General features: G+C 51.8%; 1 protein-coding gene across 4 annotated transcripts in view; it reads left to right on the forward strand.

Annotated features, from left to right (window-relative positions):
* The first annotated feature begins 2,259 nt into the window (after positions 1-2,259).
* MGRN1 (mahogunin ring finger 1) overlaps positions 2,260-21,438 on the forward strand; it is a 70,478-nt gene continuing 51,299 nt past the window's right edge. For 2 of the 4 annotated variants that reach the window (XM_075899120.1, XM_075899123.1), the window contains exons 1-3: positions 2,261-2,471; positions 18,475-18,593; positions 21,174-21,262. In XM_075899120.1, the coding sequence (XP_075755235.1) occupies positions 2,384-2,471; positions 18,475-18,593; positions 21,174-21,262 (296 nt within the window). In that variant the 5' untranslated portion in view covers positions 2,261-2,383. Of the gene's footprint in view, positions 2,472-18,474; positions 18,594-21,173; positions 21,263-21,438 lie in introns of all 4 variants that reach the window. The other 2 variants (XM_075899121.1, XM_075899122.1) reach the window with 2 other exon arrangements.

The raw sequence follows: 21,438 nt of genomic DNA on the forward strand, positions 1-21,438 counted from the left end.
ACAAGCCCCAGACACAGACCAGGGCTCCACATAGAGCAGAGATTGTCCCTGCCCCACAAAGCTCACAATCTAGGTATAAGGCAAGAGACAACAGGAGGGGAAGACAAAGGGGGAAGCACCAGGATACAGTGGGGCAATGCCAATCAGCAAGAAGGGCAGGGTCTCAGCACATCAATGGCCTCGCCATTTGCACTGGACACTGGAATTGTCGGACTGTATCAGACCAAGGTCCATTTGGCCCCATTGCCTATCTCTGACAGTGACCAGCACTGGATGCTTCCAAGGAAGGTGCATGAAACCCACTAGATCAGGAAGCAGATGTAGGATCATCTGTCCCAGGAAATCCCTTCCCAGTTCCCACTAGAGATTGGCTTAGTTCTCTCTCCTTGTTTTTTTCAAAATGGCAATAGTATTTACAATGACAATTCTGGATAGTTTCGTTATTCATATAAATGTCCAGTCCCTCTTTGACACTTGGCGTCCTCGACTTCCAGTGGCAATAAGTTCCACAGTCTAATGATATGCTTTTCTTGTGAATTTGCCAGCTTTTCATCTGATCAGCTGTGCCCCTGTTCCTATGTTATGAGGCAGGGAGACCAGAGATTCCTGCTGCTAAATCTCCAGAGCTGTTGGTATTTGATATAGTTTGTCCCTTCTCTTCCTCTGTCTCCATTCTAAGAGAACAATCCCAAACTTCAGCCTTTCTTCACAGGCCAGTCCTTCCATGCCTTAAGTCTGGACCAATGTTTCCTCAATTTTTTTCTATCTGTGTGTGGAATTAATGTTGTTATGTGCACTGAGGCATGTGCAGATGTGCACCAACAGTAGAAACATCCTGCCGGCTGTGGGTGCTCTGCTAATCAGCTGGACGGCCTCCTGGGTGGCCGCCTGAGCACACAGCTTACAGGGAACTCTGGTCTGGACCCCTTTCTATGGAGGGTCATCTCTTGTGCTGGGATAAATCACTGTAGCTCATTGACTTCAATGGAGCTCTATGGACTGAACCCAGCTGGGCCGCCTGGCAGGCTGATGAGAATTCTGAACTGGGGAATCTCTGGTTTCTTTGAAGGTTAGCTGCAGCTTGGATAACACATCCCAATTTAATGTATTGAAACACATCTGTTTGGGAGGTGAGAGAGACTCATGACTTTCTCATACATCCTGCTGATGCTGCCTTCACACAGAGCCAGATCCTGTTAGATGCTGAGCTTGCTCCTCTTCCCATGACTACAGGAGCGGAGGGCACTCAGCCCTTTGCAGGATCAGGCCCGCAGAAGGGTGTTGTGAGTCAAAGTTCTCCCCAGGCAGAGGCTGCTTGGACAGGTTTCCTCCATGTAACAAACCGCAGATCAAAGTCCACCATCAGGACCCACCCTGGGCGGATGTGCAGCCCTGAGAACCTTGTATGAGGCAGTAAAAGTCACATGACCTGCCTGTTCCTGAGGTGGTATTTTTTTTTGTAGTTAGCATGAACCTGGAGCATTGTATTCAAGTCACAGCCGGGCTCTCTGGAGATTAGGTGCCCCAGCAGGATCCAAGGCAGGGCCTACCAGGATCCGAGCTACCCACAGCACCCCAATCAACTGCCTGGACCATGGTGGAGCATCACCTGCTGTTCACAGAGTGAAACCAATCGCCTCCGCAGGCCACACCACAGAGAAGCAGCAACAGCCATGGCCTGTCCGCAGCAGAGCTGGGATCGCCCTTCAGCCTCCTCCTTCCATTGCCACCTGCACATCTGCCAGGGCTTCACCTGCTCTAGTGACAACTGTCCTGAAGGCCTCCCAGCCCGAGCCATCGCCCAGCCAGGACATGCCCTGATCTGCCTGTTACCCATTCCTCCCAGAGGCATGCCTGGATGTGCACTGAGGGCCTGGGCCCCGGATGCAGGCAAAGCGCAGTGCAGGGACCCATCCCTCACCCTAGCTGCTAGGCCTGTCTCTGCTGCCCCAGCCTGCGCGGGGGGAGGGACTCCTGCCACGCTGCCCCACCATGCGGGGCGGGGGTGACCTGGCCATGCTAAGGGAATCCCTCATCACTGGGGGGGGGGATGCTCTGGCCACACTCAGAGAGCCCTCATTGGCTCGGCAGGAGGCTGGTCGGCGCCCTCTGCTGGCGGCTGCGCGCGTTACAGCCCCACCCCCCCACAGCGCACTCCCGGAAGAGTCCACTGAGTGAGGGGGTACAGGCCCGCGCACGCGGTTGGTACGGCCCGGCCGAGCCGTCGGTGTGTAGGACCCGGCGCGTGGCTCTTGGGAGTTGTAGGCGGCCGGACTCGCTTTCCCAAGCTGCCCCGCGGCGGGTTGTGTTTGCGAGTCGCTGGGTCCGGGTCGCTCGCTGCTCGCCGCCGCCGCTGCCGGGTCCCGGGCTGGGCGGTCCCGCCATGGGCTCCCTGCTGAGCCGGCGCATCGCGGGCGTGGAGGACATCGACATCCAGGCCAACTCGGCCTACCGCTACCCGCCCAAGTCCGGTAAGGGCGGCCCGGCCCCATAGCGCCCCCCGCCCCATAGCGCCCCCCCAGCACCCCCTGTGTCCGGCCCTCCAACGCCCCCGGCCCCATAGCGCCCCCCCAGTGTCCGGCCCTCCAACGCCCCCGGCCCCATAGCGCCCCCCCAGTGTCCGGCCCCCCAACGCCCCCGGCCCCATAGCGCCCTCCCAGCGTCCGGCCCCATAGCGCCCCCCCAGCACCCCCTGTGTCCGGCCCTCCAACGCCCCCGCCCCCATAGCGCCCCCCCAGCGTCCGGCCCCATAGCGCCCCCCCAGCACCCCCTGTGTCCGGCCCTCCAACGCCCCCGCCCATAGCGCCCCCCCAGCACCCCCTGTGTCCGGCCCTCCAACGCCCCCGCCCCCATAGCGCCCCCCCAGCGTCCGGCCCCATAGCGCCCCCCCAGCACCCCCTGTGTCCGGCCCTCCAACGCCCCCCGCCCATAGCGCCCCCCCAGCGTCCGGCCCCATAGCGCCCCCCCAGCACCCCCTGTGTCCGGCCCTCCAACGCCCCCGCCCATAGCGCCCCCCCAGCGTCCGGCCCCATAGCGCCCCCCCAGCACCCCCTGTGTCCGGCCCTCCAACGCCCCCCGCCCATAGCGCCCCCCCAGCACTCCCTGTGTCCGGCCCTCCAACGCCCCCCGCCCATAGCGCCCCCCCAGCGTCCGGCCCCATAGCGCCCCCCCCCAGCACCCCCTGTGTCCGGCCCTCCAACGCCCCCGCCCCCATAGCGCCCCCCCAGCGTCCGGCCCCATAGCGCCCCCCCAGCACCCCCTGTGTCCGGCCCTCCAACGCCCCCGCCCCCATAGCGCCCCCCCAGCGTCCGGCCCCATAGCGCCCCCCCAGCGCCCCCTGTGTCCGGCCCTCCAACGCCCCCGCCCCCATAGCGCCCCCCCAGCGTCCGGCCCCATAGCGCCCCCCCAGCAACCCCTGTGTCCGGCCCTCCAACGCCACCGGCCCCATAGCGCCCCCATAGCGCCCCCCCAGCACCCCCTGTATCCGGCCCTCCAATGCCCCCGGCCCCATAGCGCCCCCCCAGCATCCGGCCCCATAGCGCCCCCCCAGCACCCCCTGTATCCGGCCCTCCAACGCCCCCGGCCCCATAGCGCCCCCCCAGCACCCGGCCCCATAGCGCCCCCCCAGCACCCCCTGTATCCGGCCCTCCAACGCCCCCGGCCCCATAGCGCCCCCCGCCCATAGCGCCCCCCCAGCGTCCCGCCCCATAGTTCCCCCCCAGCACTCCCTGTATCCGGCCCTCCAACGCCCCCGGCCCCATAGCGCCCCCGCAGCACCCCCTGTATCCGGCCCTCCAACGCCCCCGGCCCCATAGCGCCCCCCCAGCACCCCCTGTGTCTGGCCCTCCAACGCCCCCACCCCCATAGTGCCCCCCAGCATCCCCTGTATCCGGCCCTCCAACGCCCCTGACCCCATAGCGCCCCCCGCCCCCATGGCGCCCCCCCAGCACACCCCTGTATCCGGCCCCCCAACGCCCCCGGTCCCATAGCGCCTCCCAACTCCCTTCGCGTCCAGCCCCATAGTGCCCCCCCAGCTCCCCCCGTGTCCTCCTGTCCCTGCCCCCCACAGCGCTGTGGCCCCTTTGCCCTCCCCACAGCCCCCTGGCCTCCATACTGCCCCCATGCCTTGGCCCCCCCACTGTGCCCCTGGCTGGGAGCAGACCGGGCCCTTGGTGCCCATCCAACTCCCTCTGGGCCTCAACCCATGCCCCGTCCCCCCCCACCTGCACTCAGCTGGGGGAGTAAATGGCCTCCAAGACCCACTCATCCCCCTCAGGATCTCTGCAGCACCCTCCTGGGCCTCCATCCTCAGCCGACCCATAGCAGCCACCACAGCCCCCCAGCCTGAACAAAGGTCAGAGTGCGATGCAGCTGTGTAGGTATGAGCAGAGCAACCCCAAGGGGCACTAACTGGTTAACACCCTCCCCCCCCAACACATGCACCTTGTTATTGAAAGTGGAGTTGTTACATCAGACAGAGCTTGCTGGGCCTCAGGTACAGATTTAACTGCAGCTATCTGGAGATTAGTTTGGCATGCAGCTGGCCGGTCCCTCTTTTGGGGACCCTGAACCAGCACAAGGGTTCAGAGTTTGGGTTGCACACGGGCCGGGGGAATTGTCATGCAGACTAAGACTTAGCCCTCCTCCCCCACCCACCAATCATGGGACGACTCTTCTCCATCATGGAGCTTAGCGAGACCTTTGCTTATGGAACCCACATGATGAGTCAGTGGTAATGCCTGACTGGACTCCTCTGGGTTGTGCTCTAGGGCAGGGGGGGAAGCTCCCCTGGAAAAGAGTGGGTGTGGCTGACAAGTGGAGACTTCAGAGCGTCTTTCCTCCCTCCTGGGCTGCCCGGGCCTAGCCCTGCTCTGCTAAAACTCAGAGCATCTGACTTTTTCACAGGGTAAGGGCTGCTCTCTGCTTCCTTGTCTCTGCATTTAACTTCCTTCTTGTACAGTGTCTGTAGTCTACGGTGTATGGTCATTTGGCTCTGCTGATTGGGGAGTTGCTCAGACTGAGGTCCGGAGACCCCAGAACGTGACTTCCAAGCTCCAGCCGGACGTTTGCATAAATCTGAACTTGGGATATAATAGGATAATTGTTTACACAATTAACTGATAAGTCTGGGCTTATCGGTTACCGTGAACGGTTACACGCAGGCTACTGCCCTGCGACCAGGGAGCTGGCTGCCCCCCCACGCTGCTGCCTCTGATACACATGCCATTGTTAAAGAGAGTTGAGAGGGACATCAAGACCTGAAGCCCCAGCCTTCAAGACTAGGTTAATCTAAAAGTTGCTCTTAAATATTGGTTTGCAAGGGAAAATAGGAACCAGGCTGATAGGATCAGGGTTGGCTACAGACTTTGCTGGGCTCTGGGCAGTATATGGGCGGTGTGATTGGCTCTGGGTCCTGCAAAAGAGGTGGGGTCTCAGGTGGAAGGGTTGGGGCTAGGGATAACCAGCCCTCAGAGCTGTCCTGACTGCACCATGCATGCCCAACCTCTCCGCAGTGCCACCTGGACCTCACTGCGAGGGCTCTGGCTGCAATTTAAAGGGTCTGGGGATCCAGCTGTTGCTATGTTGGTGGCGACCCAGGGCCCTTTTAAATCTTTGGGCCCCGAGGCAACGCCTCTCTTTTCCCTCCCCCCATTGGTGGCCCTAGGTGCGATAACTTATCTGTTAATATAACATATGTTTATCAGGCTCCCCTCCCAATGCCAAACACACACTCTTCTGTGTTGCCAAAGTCATGTAATTTTTTATCCTTTGTCTCTTACCCTCCCCTGGGTAATGAATTGGCATCCAGATGCCAAGGAACGGTAGAGATGTGGGTTAAATTAGACTCAGTGGAGATGCTTTGAGTGCGGGCAGAAGTGTTTGTTCCACTTCCTAAGAGATGGCTGCCAAAGAGCATCCTGGCATCTTTTCGCAAGAGCTTCTTAAGCAGATGCCCTTGTGCTGGTCCGGGGGAGAGGCAGCTGCGGTCAACACACCTGAGGTGCCGTTCACCCGTATGTCAGCACCTGTCACCCCGTGTCAATAGACTCCCTAAAGGGCCCGATGAGGGGGAAAGGAAAGGAGGGTGTTGGTGGTTGTGGGGTGACTTGGAATGTGTAGGGGCTCTGATGGTGCTGCCCTGCGCAATTGGACAGTAAGGCCGGTCATCACCGAAGTTCTAGATGTTCCTGATGTTCCTGATGGTTGTGATTCATCAGTCACCCTTGCATTTAGAGCCTGTCACCTGGGGACATTTCTTCAAAGAGAGTGATGAACAAATTCATCTTCTTTTAAGAGGCTCAGCAGATGTGTGGGCAGCAGATGTTGTTGGTGAGACATTTCTCGGTCATTGCAGCTCTTGGGGATAGTCAGTGATTGGTCCCTGTTTCCCACAGTAGGTACTAAACTCCTGACCCTGAATTTCCGGAGATGGACAGTCACCTTTAGCATTGGTTTCCCTGCGGATGGGCCTGCTTTCTAAAGGTGTGCACAGTCCTGGCCCTGCCTTGAAAGACTTGAAACTCAGGCTACGGTACATGGTTAGGAAACTGCCTTGCATTGACCTAGCTCTGAACCCATCTTGGCCTCCCACCAACCACTTTAGTAACGCCACAGTCAACGTCATTAGGTAGACAGTGTCAGTGTAGACACTGCCTTGCTTATCTCAGCTCTTACTGGGTTTCGGGGTCTGGGCTTGTTTTCACTACCCGACACTGCAGCGATCGATCCGCCGTGGCTGAGTTATTGTGTCTGCTTACATGCGATAAATTGACCTCTAAGCGCTCTCCAGTTGACTCCAATACTCCACCAGGGCGAGAAGAATAAGTAGAGTTGATGTGAGAGCAGATCTCGCCGAGCTTACCGCATAGAAGGCACCGCCGTAAGTGTGTCGACTCACAGTTGAAGTTGCATATCTTAGATCAGTGGGAGGCCTAGTGTAGACTAAATCTCTGTGCCACATTGACAGTTGCAGTCGACACAAGTGCTCCTGGTGAGGATGCGCACTGCTGACACAAGAAGCCAAGTGTGTGGACATAAGCAATAACTGCGGTGGCTGTATGTTGTAAGCTAGGTCACCCCCATTTTGTACTCTAGAATGGCCTCCGAGTGGTTTATCTGTTAGGCCTTGAATAATCAGAGCCCTTGAATGAAGGTGCCTAGGCTAATGGTGAGCAAGGACAGATGTGAAGGTTTCCTGGCTACTCCATTTGGTGTCTTTAGGGCTGAAAATAACTTTGCATTCTTTGAGTAACTCATTAAGTTCCTGAAGTTCACTAGTATAATTTGGGGTCTCCGTATTGGCTCTGGAAGGTAAACATCTTAGCCTGAGGGCAGCCAGTTCACAGCTCAGAACTAAGACTTATTTTTCCAGCCGCTGCTGAGTAGTCCCAGAGATGCATATTCCAGTATGAGGAGGTATGTGCGCTCTTTCCGGCCAGAGACTTTTTCTCCCTGTGTAGAGTGCCAAGTGCAGCAGGGCCCACAATTTGTTGATGCCTTAAAGCAGGGCTACTCAACACGCAGCCCCTGGGCCGCATGCGGCCTGCAGCCCGTTTGTTTGCGGCCCGCAATGCTGTTTGGGTTTACATGGGGCTCAACACGTGACCTGCAGGTGGGAGCCAAAACAAAAAAGTAGTCAATATAATGGTCTTCAGTTGCTATGCGTTTTAGCAGTTAAATTCCTGGACTGTCATTGCTCATTAAAAGTGCTGTCATATGGTTGGAAATCGGGTAAGTATTGCATTTTATTAATACAGCAGAACTGACTTCAATTGGGGCCTGTGTGTTGTGTAGTCTTGCCTTCATCTTGGTATTCATGCCTGTTAGTGTGAGAATCTATTTGCTTATATTTGCATGTCTATGCTACCACACTTAAGTTGCGGCCCTCGGCACGTGCTGAGATTATTATTATGGCCCCCAGGGCTTCCAAAGTTGAGTAGCCCTGCCTTAAAGTGTTACTGCCGTACAAATGTCTGAGGGGGTCACCGTGTTAGTCTGTAGCTTTAAAAACGAGTAGTCCTGTAGCACCTTAGAGACTAACAAAAATGAAATGATACTATATATGTGGTGTTGTTTTTGCAGTACAAATATAAATCATGTACTCCACTGAAAATTAATGCCACATCTAGAGCCTGGAATGACTGGCACGTTAGAAAGCGTGTAGCAGCCTGCTGCTCTCTGAACTTTATGGACTGATACCCCCTTTCTCCCCCCCAAGAAAATCAACCATGGGCAGGAAAAACTAGTTTGGCTAGAATCAGGAAGGCTAGAGATGGAAAGAACCTATTGGATCAGCCACTCAACTTTCCAGAGATCAGTGCAAGGTTGTTTCCCTGTGGTGCATTGTGCTTTGTCTGCTTTGAGTTGTAACAGTCTCAAGCCATGAGGTATCCTTCAGTTCCTGATCGTACCCCTGTTGGTCAGTGTTCCCGCTGATATTTTCCATCCACATGCTGATTTTTTCCATCATAGAATTGTAGAGTATTAGGACTAGAAGGGGCCTTGAAAGGCCATCAAGTCCAGTCTCCTGCCCTCACGGCGGGACCAAGCACCATCTAGATCGGACTGGGGAACTTAAGGCCCGGGGGCTGGATGCGGCCCCTGGGCTACCTGAATCCAGCCCCTGTGGCTTGGAGCTCCCCCTCAGCATTGGGAAGCCTGCGCTGGCACTCCAGCTCCTCTCTGTCCCCTTGCAGGCTATGTCAGTGAAGATTTGGGGGTGTTGGGTTGTTTGGTTTTTTTTTGCTTCTCACTTGCTTCCACGACTTTTCTGTGGGTCAGTACCTGCAACCCGAAAGAGGTTCCCTGCCCCTTATCTAAATCATCCCTGTTAGCAGGTTAGAAAAACATTATTAAATATTTCCAATGATGGAGGTTCCACAATCTCCCTAGGTAATTTATTCCAGTGCTTAACCACCCTGACAGTGATGTCCAACCTAAACCTCCCTTGCTGCAATTTAAGCCCATTGCTTCTTGTCTTCTCATCAGAGGTTAAGGAGAACAATGTTTTTCCCTCCTCTGTGTAACACACTTTTAGGTACTTGAAAGCTGCTATCATGTCCCCTCTCAGTCTTCTCTTTTCCAAACCAAACAAACCCAGTTCTTTTAGTCTTCCCTCATAGGTCATGTTTTCTAGATCTTTCATCATTTCTGTTGTTCTTCTCTGGATCTTCTCCAGTTTCTCCACATCTTTCCTGAAATGTGGTGCCCAGAACTGGACACAGTATTCCAGTTGAATCCTTATCAGCACAGAGTAGAGTGGAAGAATTACTCCTTGTATCTTGCTCTCAACACTCCTGTTAATGCATCCCAGAATCACGTTTGCTTTTTTTACAGTGGTGTCACACTGTTGACTCATATTTAGCTTGTGGTCCACTATGACCCCTAAATCCCTTTCAGCAGTGCTCCTTCCTAGACAGTCGCTTCCCATTCTGTATGTGTGAGACAGATTGTTCCTCGCTAAGTGGTGCCCTTTGCATTTGTCCTTATTGAACTTCATCCTGTTTACCTCAGACCATTTCTCCAATTTATCCAGATGGTTTTGAATTATGACCCTGTCCTCCAAAGCTCTTGCAACCCCTCCCAGCTTGGTATCATCTTGGATGTGATAGTGTAAACTTGTTAATGGTTAACCCACGAGGCTGGGCTCATTGGTTAGTCTTCCCAGTTACACACAGCCCCTCACCCGTATCAGCTGGTGGTGGGTGAGGAAGGTGGAGTGTTTGGCTAGGTCCAGGAAGTCTATATGCTTTGACTTTGATGCTTAGACCAGGATTCCATCCCCTTCGACACTAATGGTTCAGTGGCACAATTTGCAAGAGGGTGATGAGTTTGACAGGCTCTGCAGCCGTTTCTCAGGCTGGCTGACCTCACTCCTTTAAAGGGATTGATTTATTTTCCCCCTACAGTAAGCTCAAATGCTCTTTCTTCCTGAACGGACTACATGCCAGAGCAGGCTAGACGACTCTGCAAAGGCCAGTTCTCTCTTTAGGGCTGCGGGTATGACACTGCACAAGTCCCTGAGCCAGAAGTTGGCTTCCTCGCATGTTTCAGAGCCCTATGAGGTGTGTCGCCATGTTCTCCCTGCCAGAAAAATACAGGAAGATATTATCTAGTCAGTGTCCCTTGGCAGGTTTGGTTGCAGCAAATAAACAGTGGGGCTTGGGGATTCTGCACTAGAAACTCTTCGGTCGTGCTAAACTGTGTTTCTTGGGGACAGTCCTGAACTGCCACTGAGGGGGACAGAGGTTGTGACTTAACTCTCAGCTGACTTGGGTTCATTTTGATACAACAGTCCTATGGAATGCTGAACACATCCTGGGGTTTCATGCACTGCTGTGGAATACCTGTTAACTGATTAAATGGGATCTTGCATCCTTAACTGCTTAAGCATTAAGTTTAACTGGTTAACTGCCCCCTCTCGGGTTTAATCACTCCAGCCCAGCAGGGCCACTCCTGATCCTATGCAGGCTGGGAGCCGGCAGCCCTGCGGGGGGGGGTAACCAGTAAGCCTGTTAACATCCCTAATACCTATGTCTTGGCAGTGAAGTCTAGTAATTGGATTGTCAGATCTGTACAAACTCCTTTGGTTCTCTGTGATCTGAATGTGGGCAGGGCTGTTGAGACAAAACATGGCTGGTGCCATGGGTCTCACTAGCAGCTTCCTGAGAGCTGAGGGTTGCACTTGACTTCCTGTTCAACTTGTGTAGGATTTTAGATAGTGCTAACTGCATGTGCTCCCACTTACTCCCAGTGCACACCTGGTGAATACAGCCCCAGGGCTGTTGGTACACTTCAAAGGCAAAAGCACTGCAGGGAGCACGGGGCCAGCAGGGGAACAAGCAGTCCCCTGTGGGCCCCGTGCTCCCTGTGGGGTTTCAAAGCGACTGTGACCCCGGGCTCCATGTGGTCCTGCCACTTTGAAACATTGTGGGGAGCCCGGCGTTAGGCTCCACGTGGTGTTTCAAAGCGGCAGCGCCGCATGGAGCCCGAGGTCAGCAGGAGACTCTCCAGCTGACCCTGGGCGCCACGTGGGGCTGCCACTTTGAAATGCCATGGGCAGCCCGGGGCCAGCGGAGGACCCCAGGCTACACATGGCGTTTCAGAGCTGCAGACCCCAGGCTCCACGTGGAATTTCCGCTTTGAAACACCCCTTCCTCTCCCCCCCGCTGCCGCTTTCTGATAGAGGCAGCGGGGGGAGAGGGGGGTGACTAGCCGATTAGCGTGTCAACTATCTGATAAGCAAATGCATTTGCTTATAAGCATTTGCTTATCGGACAGTCGTCTAGTCGACTAGTTCTTCACATCCCTATGCTGTACTTCGTACTCCCAGCGCGTTCCCAGTGCATGCATAACTATCGGAGGGAGGGGGAGAGGAACTAGCATGGCTTCTCTGAAACAGTCTTCTTGCTTCTAGCTGTATCTTCACTAGAATCTGAAGGTGTGTTGTTAGAAGGTGTTAGCTGACACTCACTACTACGCCTTTTACACTGTAGTCAGGAGATGGCTTCAGGCACCAGGGAGGTTTTGTTTTGTTTTTTGTTTGGGTCCATAACAGAAAAGCTCTGATTACTTATCTACTTCCAAAGAAGCTTCCACAAATGGCAGCCCCATTACGGAACTCTGGTTAGCTGACTCTTGGAAGGTGTCAACAACAACAAAAAATCGATACGTTTCCTTTGCACAATTTGGATTAGAACAAATTGCCGATATGCCGATTAATGTTGGCAGAACTTGCTTTTAAATTGTTTCTTCTGCCCTTGTCTCTGTGGTACCTGAGAACCTTGCTTGAAAATTCTGCTCTTCCCTTCTTTGGGTGGAGCTGAATATTCTGCAAACAGCTTGAATACTTTGTCCATTTACAAATGTCTGGGCAGATTTAAGGAAGAGAACTAATTACGGTCAAAACTATCCCCCTGACTTTACTATATAGCCATCTGAGGTGGAAAGAGAAGATCTGCACATGAATTTTAATGTACTTATGATTGATCAGCGGTTATGTGGAAACCTTTCTCAGAGGGGCCATATTTCTGCAATTGTTTCCTAGGCTTTTAGACTCCAAAGCAAAAACCAGTCACTGTTGCCTAACTTGGAAAATCAGCCACAAGTCTGAGTGCTTTAAGACCAGGCCAGCTAATTTTATAAGGTCTGTTTAGGTGCCTCTGTGTCTCAGAGGGGACAGATGAGCTTTTCTGATTCACTGTCCAAGGAAAGGAACTCATTGAAAAGGTGATTTTACTTTTAGTATAAAACACATACAAGTTTGATGCTGAATTGGGGGAGTGGTAAAGGAAAAGGAGAGGTCACTGGGAGAGAGCTTTCTGGGTTGCTTGGGAAGCTGGGTGTAAGTAAAGAAATATGGCTGTAGGAATAAGGACTGTAGGCCATACTTACCTGGTGGGTGACTCTGGGGGGAAAAAAAAACTGGGAGTCCTGGTGATCAGAATCCCAGGGGAGCCAACTGAGTTTACTGAAATAGTGCCTAACTGCAAAGAATGGGGCAGGAAATCCCTCAAAACAGTGGATATTCCGGTACAAGCCAGTACAAAACAGCCTCTAGAATACTGTACTGGTTGCCCAGAAACCAACAACAAATCAACTTTAGGCCTCCACCCAGACACTCCAGTCAAATATGATGAGGATCACTAAAGATCTTATTAGTCATATAAGGAAGTCCTTCCAGTCCCAAAGGGCTGGGCATGTTACCTCCCAGGTCAATGACTATTTCAGATCTGATCCCAAATATACACTCATAGCCAATTTTTATGACCTAAACTAAAATGTATTTTAAAAAAAGGAAAAAGAGAGAGAGACGTGAATACATTTCCAAGATCAGAGTCATAGTAGAGATGGTGAACTTTGTAGTTGCCAAGAGTTCTTTCAGATTTAGTCCAGTGTCTGTATTCAGGGTGAATCCAGTTTAAGATCTTAATCTTGTGACTCCAGCTTCCTCTGATGAATTTTAAGCAGATCTGAGATAAAAAGGATCAGGTCCAAAGAGTCTTTTATACAGTTTCCTAGCAGCCTCTTGAATTTAGTCTTGGGTGAGCAGAAAAAACAACAAATAGTCTGGTAGCACTTTTTAGACTAACAAAACATGTAGATGATATCGTGAGCTTTTGTGGGAACAGCCCACTTCTTCAGATGATTGGAGTGACAGTAGGTTTTGGAGTAACTTTCAATTTCCCAAACATCATGGTAATCAACTGTAATTAATTGGAGTATAAGGTCATTTATCCATGAAGCAGTATATCACAAACTTTAAGGAGATATATAGACAATGGAATTATTCACTCAAGATTCATTTACATGTTAATATTTCCTTTTGATCCTTGAATCAAATAGCTATCGTGACAGACATGAACTGTCTGTCTATATGACTGACATAACAAGATATAAGATGATACCAAACTGGGTGGGGTTGCAACTTCTTTGGAGGATAGGGACATAATTCAAAATGACCTTAGCAAGTTAGAGAAATGGTCAGAGGTAAACAGGATGAGGTTTAATAAAGAGAAATGCAAAGTGCTCCACTTAGGAAGGAACAATCAGTTCCATACATACAAGATGGGAAGCGACTGTCTAGGAAGGAGCATGGCGGAAAGGGATCTAGGGGTCATAGTGGACCACAAGTTGAATATGAGTCAACAGTGTGATGCTGTTGCAAAAAAAGCAAATATGATTCTAGGTTGTATCAACAGGTGTGTTGTAAGCAAAACTCGTGAAGTCATTCTGCTGCTCTACTCTGCACTAGTTTGGCCTCAGCTGGAGTACTGTGTCCAGTTCTGGGCGCCACATTTCAAGAAAGATGTGGAGAAATTGGAAAGGGTACAGAGAAGAGCGACAAGAATGATTAAAGGTTTAGAGAACATGACCTATGAAGCCAGGCTTCATGAACTGGGCTTGTTTAGTTTGGAAAAAAGAAGATTAAGGGGGGATATGATAGCGGTTTTCAAATATCTAAAAGGGTGTCACAAGGAGGAAGGAGAAAATTTGTTCCTCTTGGTTTCTGAGGACAGAACAAGGAGTAATGGGCTTAAAGTGCAGCAGGGGAGGTTTAGATTGGACATTAGGAAAAAATTCCTAACTGTCAGGGTGGTCAAATATTGGAATAAATTGCCAAGGGAGGTGGTGGAATCTCCCTCTCTGGAGATATTTAAGAACAGGTTAGATAGACATCTGTCAGGGATGGTGTAGACAGAGCTTGGTCCTGCCTTGAGGGTGGGGGGCTGGACTCAATGACCTCTCGAGGTCCCTTCCGGTCCTATGATTCTATGATAAGTAAACACATACAATTGGTATTACCTCTGACTTCAAAGTTCTTTCCTAACTACCATAATGGCCCCAATTACCATTTATACATGTCTCTAAGGATTTGTCCACTCTGGCAAGTTTTGTTGCCAAAAAACCTTTTTGAGCAACACAACCTGGAAAGTGTTCATATTGCAAAGCCACAGAAGTTGCAACAAGCTCTCCGCTTCAGTGACAAAAAACTTCCAGCCCCACAAGGAATTTTTCTCTCTCCCCCCTCTCTTTACTGTCAGTGATCATGCAGTGTGTACTACATTAGTTTTTTTTCACATTCAGTGAATTCCAGCATGTTTCCCACAATGCCCAAGTAGCCACTCTGGCCAACGCGTTGAACTCCGCTGCTCTACATCTACATAAACAGGTGAACTGATGCGCCCATCCCATCAATAAACCCCAGGGACTTTAAAATCCATTTTCTGGTATCTGGCTCATTGCTTATGGCTCCTTGTGGCGTCTTCTCAGGGACATGGGTGGCTGTTACTCAGGACACTGTCCTGCTTGGGGCGTTTGGATCTTATCAATGTATGGGGTGAAGAATCGGTGCAAACGCAGCTGCAAGTGACCTGTCAGAACTAGGGATGTGAACGTTTAGCTGTTTCCACGAGTAGCTCACTGATTAATCCTAGAGGTTACAGGCAGCCCTCCCCACTACTGCCTCCTATCAGTTCTTTTTATTGCTGAAACTGGGCAAACGTTTTCCTGACCAAAGTCATACTGCAACGTGCGTGCGCTGGACAAAACCAAGTAGTGTAGGACAAGCCTTGTATCTAGTGGTTGCCCTCAAGGAGAAGTGGAAGAAATAACGTTTGTGGTTCTGGACTGGCTGTCCACTGGACGATGCCCCTCTGGCTTGAGGCAGACTCTTACTGCTTTAGGGCAGAGGGGCCGTCTGTAGAGCAAGAATTCACATGTTGACTTGGAAGCCCTCCCCAGCTTTGGACAGGATAGCATAGAATCCAGCTTTGGACAGGATAGCATAGAATCCAGCTTTGGACAGGATAGCATAGAATCATAGAGCACTAGAACTGGAAGAGACCTTGAGAGGTCATCAGATCCAGTCCTCTGCGCTCACAGCAGGACCAAGTACCATCACCATCCCTGATAGGTGTCTGTCTAACCTACTCTTAAATATCTCTAGAGATAGAGATTCCACAACCTCCCTAGGTAACTCATTCCAGTGTTTAACCACCCCGACAGGAAGTTTTTCCTAATGTCCAACCTTAAACCTCCCTTGCTGCAGTTTAAGCCCATTGCTTCTAGTCCTATTCTTAGAGGCCAAAGAGAACAATTTTTCTCTCTCCCCTTTGTGACATCCTTTTAGATACCTGAAAACAGCTATCCTGTTCCTTCTCAGTCTTCTTTCCAAACTAAACAAGCCCAGTTCTTTCAGTCTTCCTTCATAGGTCATGTTCTCTAGACCCGTGGTTCTCAAACTTTTTGGGCTCCAGAACTCTTTACATGTGTAAAAATTTATGCAGCGCCCCAGCGATCCACTGATTGTATGTGTTGTACCTATCGATGTTTCCAGTTTGTCAACATCACCGAGCCCCTGGAGATGTCTCGTGGAGCCCTGGGGCTCTGCGGAGCACAGTTTGAGAAACACTGCTCTAGACCTTTCATCATTCTTGTTGCTCTTCTCTGGACCTTCTCCAATTTCTCCACAGTTTTCCTGAAATGCGGTGCCCAGAACTGGGACACAAGACTCCAGCTGAGGCCTAATCAGCGCAGAGTAGAGCGGAAGAATGCCTTCTCGTGTCTGGCTCTCAACACTCCTGTTACTGCATCCCAGAATGATGTTTGCTTTTTTTTGCAACAGCATCACACAGTTGACTCATATTTAGCTTGTGGTCCTCTCTCTATATATGCAGCCTTCCTTCAGTATGGCCAGGGTTATTTATAGACTTTTCCATAGCACTGAATGCCTCATTCACATTCATCGTTCTGCCAACCTCCTGCTGAGGTCGGGCTGTGATTGTCAGATGTCTTTGCAAACTAAGAGAGGTCTTGCCTTGGCAGTACTTACAAGTGAGAGGCCTTTAGGACAGTGGTTTTCCACTGTTTGTCATTTGCAGACCCCTAAAAGCTTTTGAGTGGAGATTTGTGGCCCTCTCTGGAAATCTGAGACATTGTCTGTGCACCTTCAAGGTAGAGATGTCCATGGTTAACCAGTTAACTGGTAGCCTGGCTGGAGTAGCTCCCCACTCAACATTGGGGGGAGGGAGGAGGGGAGAGGGCTGTGTCAGCCCAGCAGAGTCTGCTGCTCTGTGGGCAGGGGAGAGATTCTTGACTGAGTACCGAACAGACGCTGTAGCTCGCAGAGGGAGGGTGCCGTGTTGCTAGGTGGGCTGTCTTCTAGATGAGAACTCACCCAGAGTTCCTGATTGTCTGTGGACATTAAAGACCCTAAGAGCCCTTTCAGGAGAGTGAAAACGCTGCGATGGCCTGTTCCACCTTCCTAACCCCTCCCCCCGGGGTTCCAGATGGATATGCTGCTCTGTCCCACGTAGCACAGCCGCTGTGCCCTGTTCAGCGGCTGCTGGGGCTGCATTAGTGGTGGGAGATGTGACCCATGTGGGGATGGCACCAGCTCCGACAAACCTCACTCACGAGCAGCTCTCTGCCGGGCTGGTCCATAGTTTGAGCTCCTTGGAGTTAGCCAGATCAGATGCCTCAAAACATCATCCTGTGTGACCTACATACAATGTAAAATTGATTCCTCAATCCTGCTTTCACTGGCCACAGCGCAAGCGCAAATATCACCGTGCACCTTGGCAGGGTGGGTGTATTGCCCCGAAAATCTGGGTTGGATTTGTAACCGGATTAGCTGTTCCTTTTGCTCCTGCTTGCCTGGGGCTCTGTGGTTTGGGATACCTCAGTACTGCCATGCTGCTGCAGCAGTCTTGGTACCAGCTAGATTCAGGAATCGGGCAAAGCTTGTGGTTGGTGTATCCAGGCAGCAGGCTTGTTTTTAAACCAGAAACATCTGGAGGCCTGTGAGCTTATTAGCTGAGCTCAGCAGTAGCTGAGCTTGTTGTTCAAGTGGTACCAGCTGTGCTGGGTGAGACAAATTGCCTTTCCTGGAGCAAAGAGGAAGAAACGAAAAAGCAGAAACCTTTCATGAAATCCCTCTTGTGTTGAAGAGAGCCACTTGCCAGCAGTGCTAGCCGGATGGAGAAACCCACCCATTGAATTCCTCCTCTTTCTCTCCACACCTTTCTCGGCTCTGGGTAGTGCTTTCTTGAAGGGCCCCGAACTCTCGTCTGTTACACCGAGCTGAGACAGCGACACTGTATTCGTTCCATTTCCTTTCTCGTTGGGAGCGGCCGTTGCTCCCTGGCAGGTAGCTGCTTCCTGGGCTCTTTCCTGGAAGTGTAGAGATTGAGTTTAGCATTGTGTGTAATTCAGTGATCCACTTAGACCCACACTTTGCGCTCCCCCTTGAACTTGAATGAGATTGTTGTTTGATCAGTCTCGGGGTACATCTCGTACCGATGGGTGTGTTCTGTAGTTAGAACCATCTCTTTCATCAAGGCGAGCATCCCTGTGGATCACCGCTAGCGCCCACAGGGAAGACTTAACATGATTTTTCCCTAGGGGAGGGGAGGAGAACTGAGTGTTGCTAAACCATCTCTCCTCTGGCTGTAGGAGGAGCTCCGTTCGTGGGTTGTGAAAGGGAACGTGTCCATTCCCAGGCAGGCGACAGACCTTGCAAACGAGCGTGTGGCGTGTGGGAGAGAATTCCCAGAATTTGGCAGTGTTGTGAGGAACCTGCTCCCGTCCCTCCTTGGGGAAGAAACTTACCCTAGGGTTAGCAGCATTGTAATGCATAGATTATAGGGCTTGGAGGCCTAGTGTGATCACCTGAGCTGCTTGCCTGTTTGGCACAGAAAATGTCCCTGTGATAAGTCCTGTTTGAACAGAGCATATTACAAAAAAGCCCTTCAGTGACTTGTCTTCTGTAGGGTTCTGGTGTCTCCTTGCTCAGTGCTGTTGGCGCTGACTCTGTGTGATGCAGTGTGGCCAGGAGCTGTTGCTTTGCCGTGTGTGGCCATCGCCTAAAAACCAGCCTTGCCCGCGTGGTGTGCTCCCCCGCCAAGAGCTGCATGTGTCTGCCCCGCTCCAGGAACGAACCCCCCCGAATGTGTTCGTTTTGTGTCTTTCCAGGGAACTACTTTGCAAGTCACTTTTTCATGGGAGGCGAGAAGTTCGATACGCCGCATCCTGAGGGTTACCTCTTCGGGGAGAACATGGATTTAAACTTCCTGGGGAACAGACCTGTTCAGGCAAGTCCATGTGTGCTGTTCATTTCGCACCTGCGTGTGTCTGTCAGTCGGAAATCCAGCCTTGATACTTCCACGGGAGGGTAGGGATGCAAGTAGCCATAGATGGGGGGCTGCTCTGGCTGGGCTGGAGCACCCCCCCTCCCCGAGACAGGCCTCACAGGGCAGGAGCAGCCCCTTGCCCAACGTAGGCGGGGGTTTGCTCCAGCTCCACCAGTTAACCATAACCGGAAATTCCCACCTGTTAAGGGTTAGGCTTACCAGTTAGCCTCAGTCTCCTCCTGTAGGAGGGTGTCTACACTACAAGTTTTCTTCGCAACAAATATGCTCACGAGGGACTCATTTGCATGAGTCACGATCTCATTTGCATATTTTCTGCCAGTCTGTTTTTGTGCAAAAACAAGCAGTGTGGACGTTTTCTTTTTGCGCAAAACCCCCTTTTCCCACAAGATTTACAGATCTTGTGGGAAAAGGGGTTTTTGCGCCAAAAGAAAACGTCCACACTGCTTGTTTTTGTGCAAAAGCCCAGCACAAAACGGATCGGCAGAAATGAGATTGCAACTCATGCAAATGAGTCCCTCAGCATATTTTTTACCGAGAAAACTCAGTGTAGACATAGCCTGAGTGGTGTCTTGGAGCTGGACAGGGCTGCCAGCGTGTTCCTATGTTCCTTTGCTGTCTCTGCCAGCGACTTGGCAGTGTGCTGGCCACGAGCCGGCCCCGCTGCAGCACATCCGCCTGTCTCTGCTGCTGTTTCCCGGTATGCGTGGTGGGGATAATGCCCGCCTCTCAAGTGTCTGACAAGGCAGTGAGGAGCTGAGCAGTCCTGCCACGGCCGGCCGTATGGAATCGCAGAATGCTCTGTTTGGAGAGGGATTTCCCTGCCCTGGTTGCTTTGGTATGAACAGCAATTGACCATGCTGCATGGTTCAGTTCGTCATGGATGGAAACTCCAGATTCTCAAGCTTGGCAAATATGAGTCTCTACAGACTTCAAGCCTTATGAACAGCCTTGATGTCAATTACCTATTTGGCCCTGGGTTTTTTAACAGAGAATCTGACTGCTGAACAGGCTGCCAGAGCACAGGACTGTGGAGCTGTGTGGTTCTGACACAATGTCCACGCTCGGGATTCCAGTTTGTTCCCTTGGAGTCCCTTGTAAACAGATTGCACTGCTGTGACCTCCTGGGGGATCCTGCTGGTTTTAGACCTGGGGATCAATTCAGTGCAGGCTTTCTGCTAACTCCCTGATGGCTCAAGACCCTGTCCACAACCTGGGTATGTCTACACTTGCACCCTCTTTCGAGAGAGGGATGCAAATGAAGACATTTGAAAATGCAAAGGAAGCTGGGATTTAAATATCCTGTGATTCATTTGCATATTTGCGTTATGGTGCTATTTCGAAATAACAGACACTGTTAAGACGCGGTTATTTTGAGAGAAAACCCTTCTCTTGACATAACTGGTAAACCCCATGGTATGAGGAATAAGGGTTATATCGAGAGAAGGGTTTTCTCTCGAAATAACTGCGTCTTAACAGTGTCTGTTATTTCAAAATGGCGCCATAATGCGAATATGCAAATGAAGCGTGGGATATTTAAATCCCGGCTTCATTTACAATTTCGAATGTCTTCATTTGCATCCCTCTCTCGAAGGAGGGTGCAAGTGTAGACATACCCCCTTTTGCCTTTTCCTCTCTGCATGTACCTCTGAGGCTATCGGCTCTGACTGGCCTGCCGTGAACCCTAGATTTCCCCCAGGGTCTCTCCTTCTGAAGTCCCTGTTTTGAGCAGGCCCAGAGCTCAGCTGGCTGAGTGTGTGCTGTATCACTTAGGAGAGTGTGGAATTCTTTCTGAGCAAATAAAGGGTGGAGAGCTGTGTTAGACTGAACCAATTCCAGACTTTCCAGGGTGGGAGCAAAAAGCACAAGCATGAAGAGGTGTCTGCTCCTGCCTGGGACAGACAATTTAAGAGGAGACGTGCAGGAGCTAGGAGGTATTTGGATGCCTGGTTGTGGCGAGAAGTGCTGCATTGACAGCTCTGGAAATAGAAGGCCGCCTCTCCCTCTCCCTCTCCCTCCTCCTCCCCCCCCGCAACCCCGAGCAGGGACAGCTCAGGCAGCTTCAGGGTGGGTTCTGTTCTGTTTCCTGCCATGTGTAAACGCTCTGCTGTGGGCACTGCTGCTGAGCTGAAGAGGACGGTTTAGTCTCTATAGCCCACGATTTCCCAACCTATGGGTCGGGACCCAAGTATGGGTCACCATTCCATTTCAAAAGGGTCGCCAAGTGTCTCCTGGGTGGCTCTTCCCTCCCTCCCCCCGTTTTTGAGTTGCCTTGGGTCACCAAGTCTTCCTGAATTGTCCAAATGGGTCCCCATCTGGGAAAGGTTGGGAACCGCTGCTACAGCCTATTCAGCTTGAGTCTCCCAGGGGAGCGCTGGTTAGTGCCGGCTGCGGTTGGCTGCCAGCGCTGACACGGGCACAGTCTCCGACAGCGTGCATGTGTCTAGGTAGGTTGCATCTTGCTGAAAGAGTTAACTCCCATGCTGGTATATTAACAAAGCGATTCTTTGCCTCTCCTTCTAGTTTCCCTACGTCACACCAGCCCCGCACGAGCCTGTGAAGACGCTGAGGAGTTTGGTGAATATCCGCAAAGACTCTCTCCGTCTTGTGAGGTACCTTTACTGACCAAACGGTGGTTCTGAAGGCAGAGGGGGAGGCCCACCTACATGGGACGCCTCCTCTTCAGTGCACAAAGTGCCACTCCCACGTGTGTTCAGAATGTTCAGGGCTCACGCGTGCACGGGGCGGTCAGGCAATCAGCGTTTCCCACCAGCACAAGGAAGGCATC

The sequence above is a fragment of the Pelodiscus sinensis genome, chromosome 16 (genome assembly GCF_049634645.1).
Source record: "Pelodiscus sinensis isolate JC-2024 chromosome 16, ASM4963464v1, whole genome shotgun sequence".
NCBI classification, from domain to species: Eukaryota; Metazoa; Chordata; order Testudines; family Trionychidae; genus Pelodiscus; species Pelodiscus sinensis.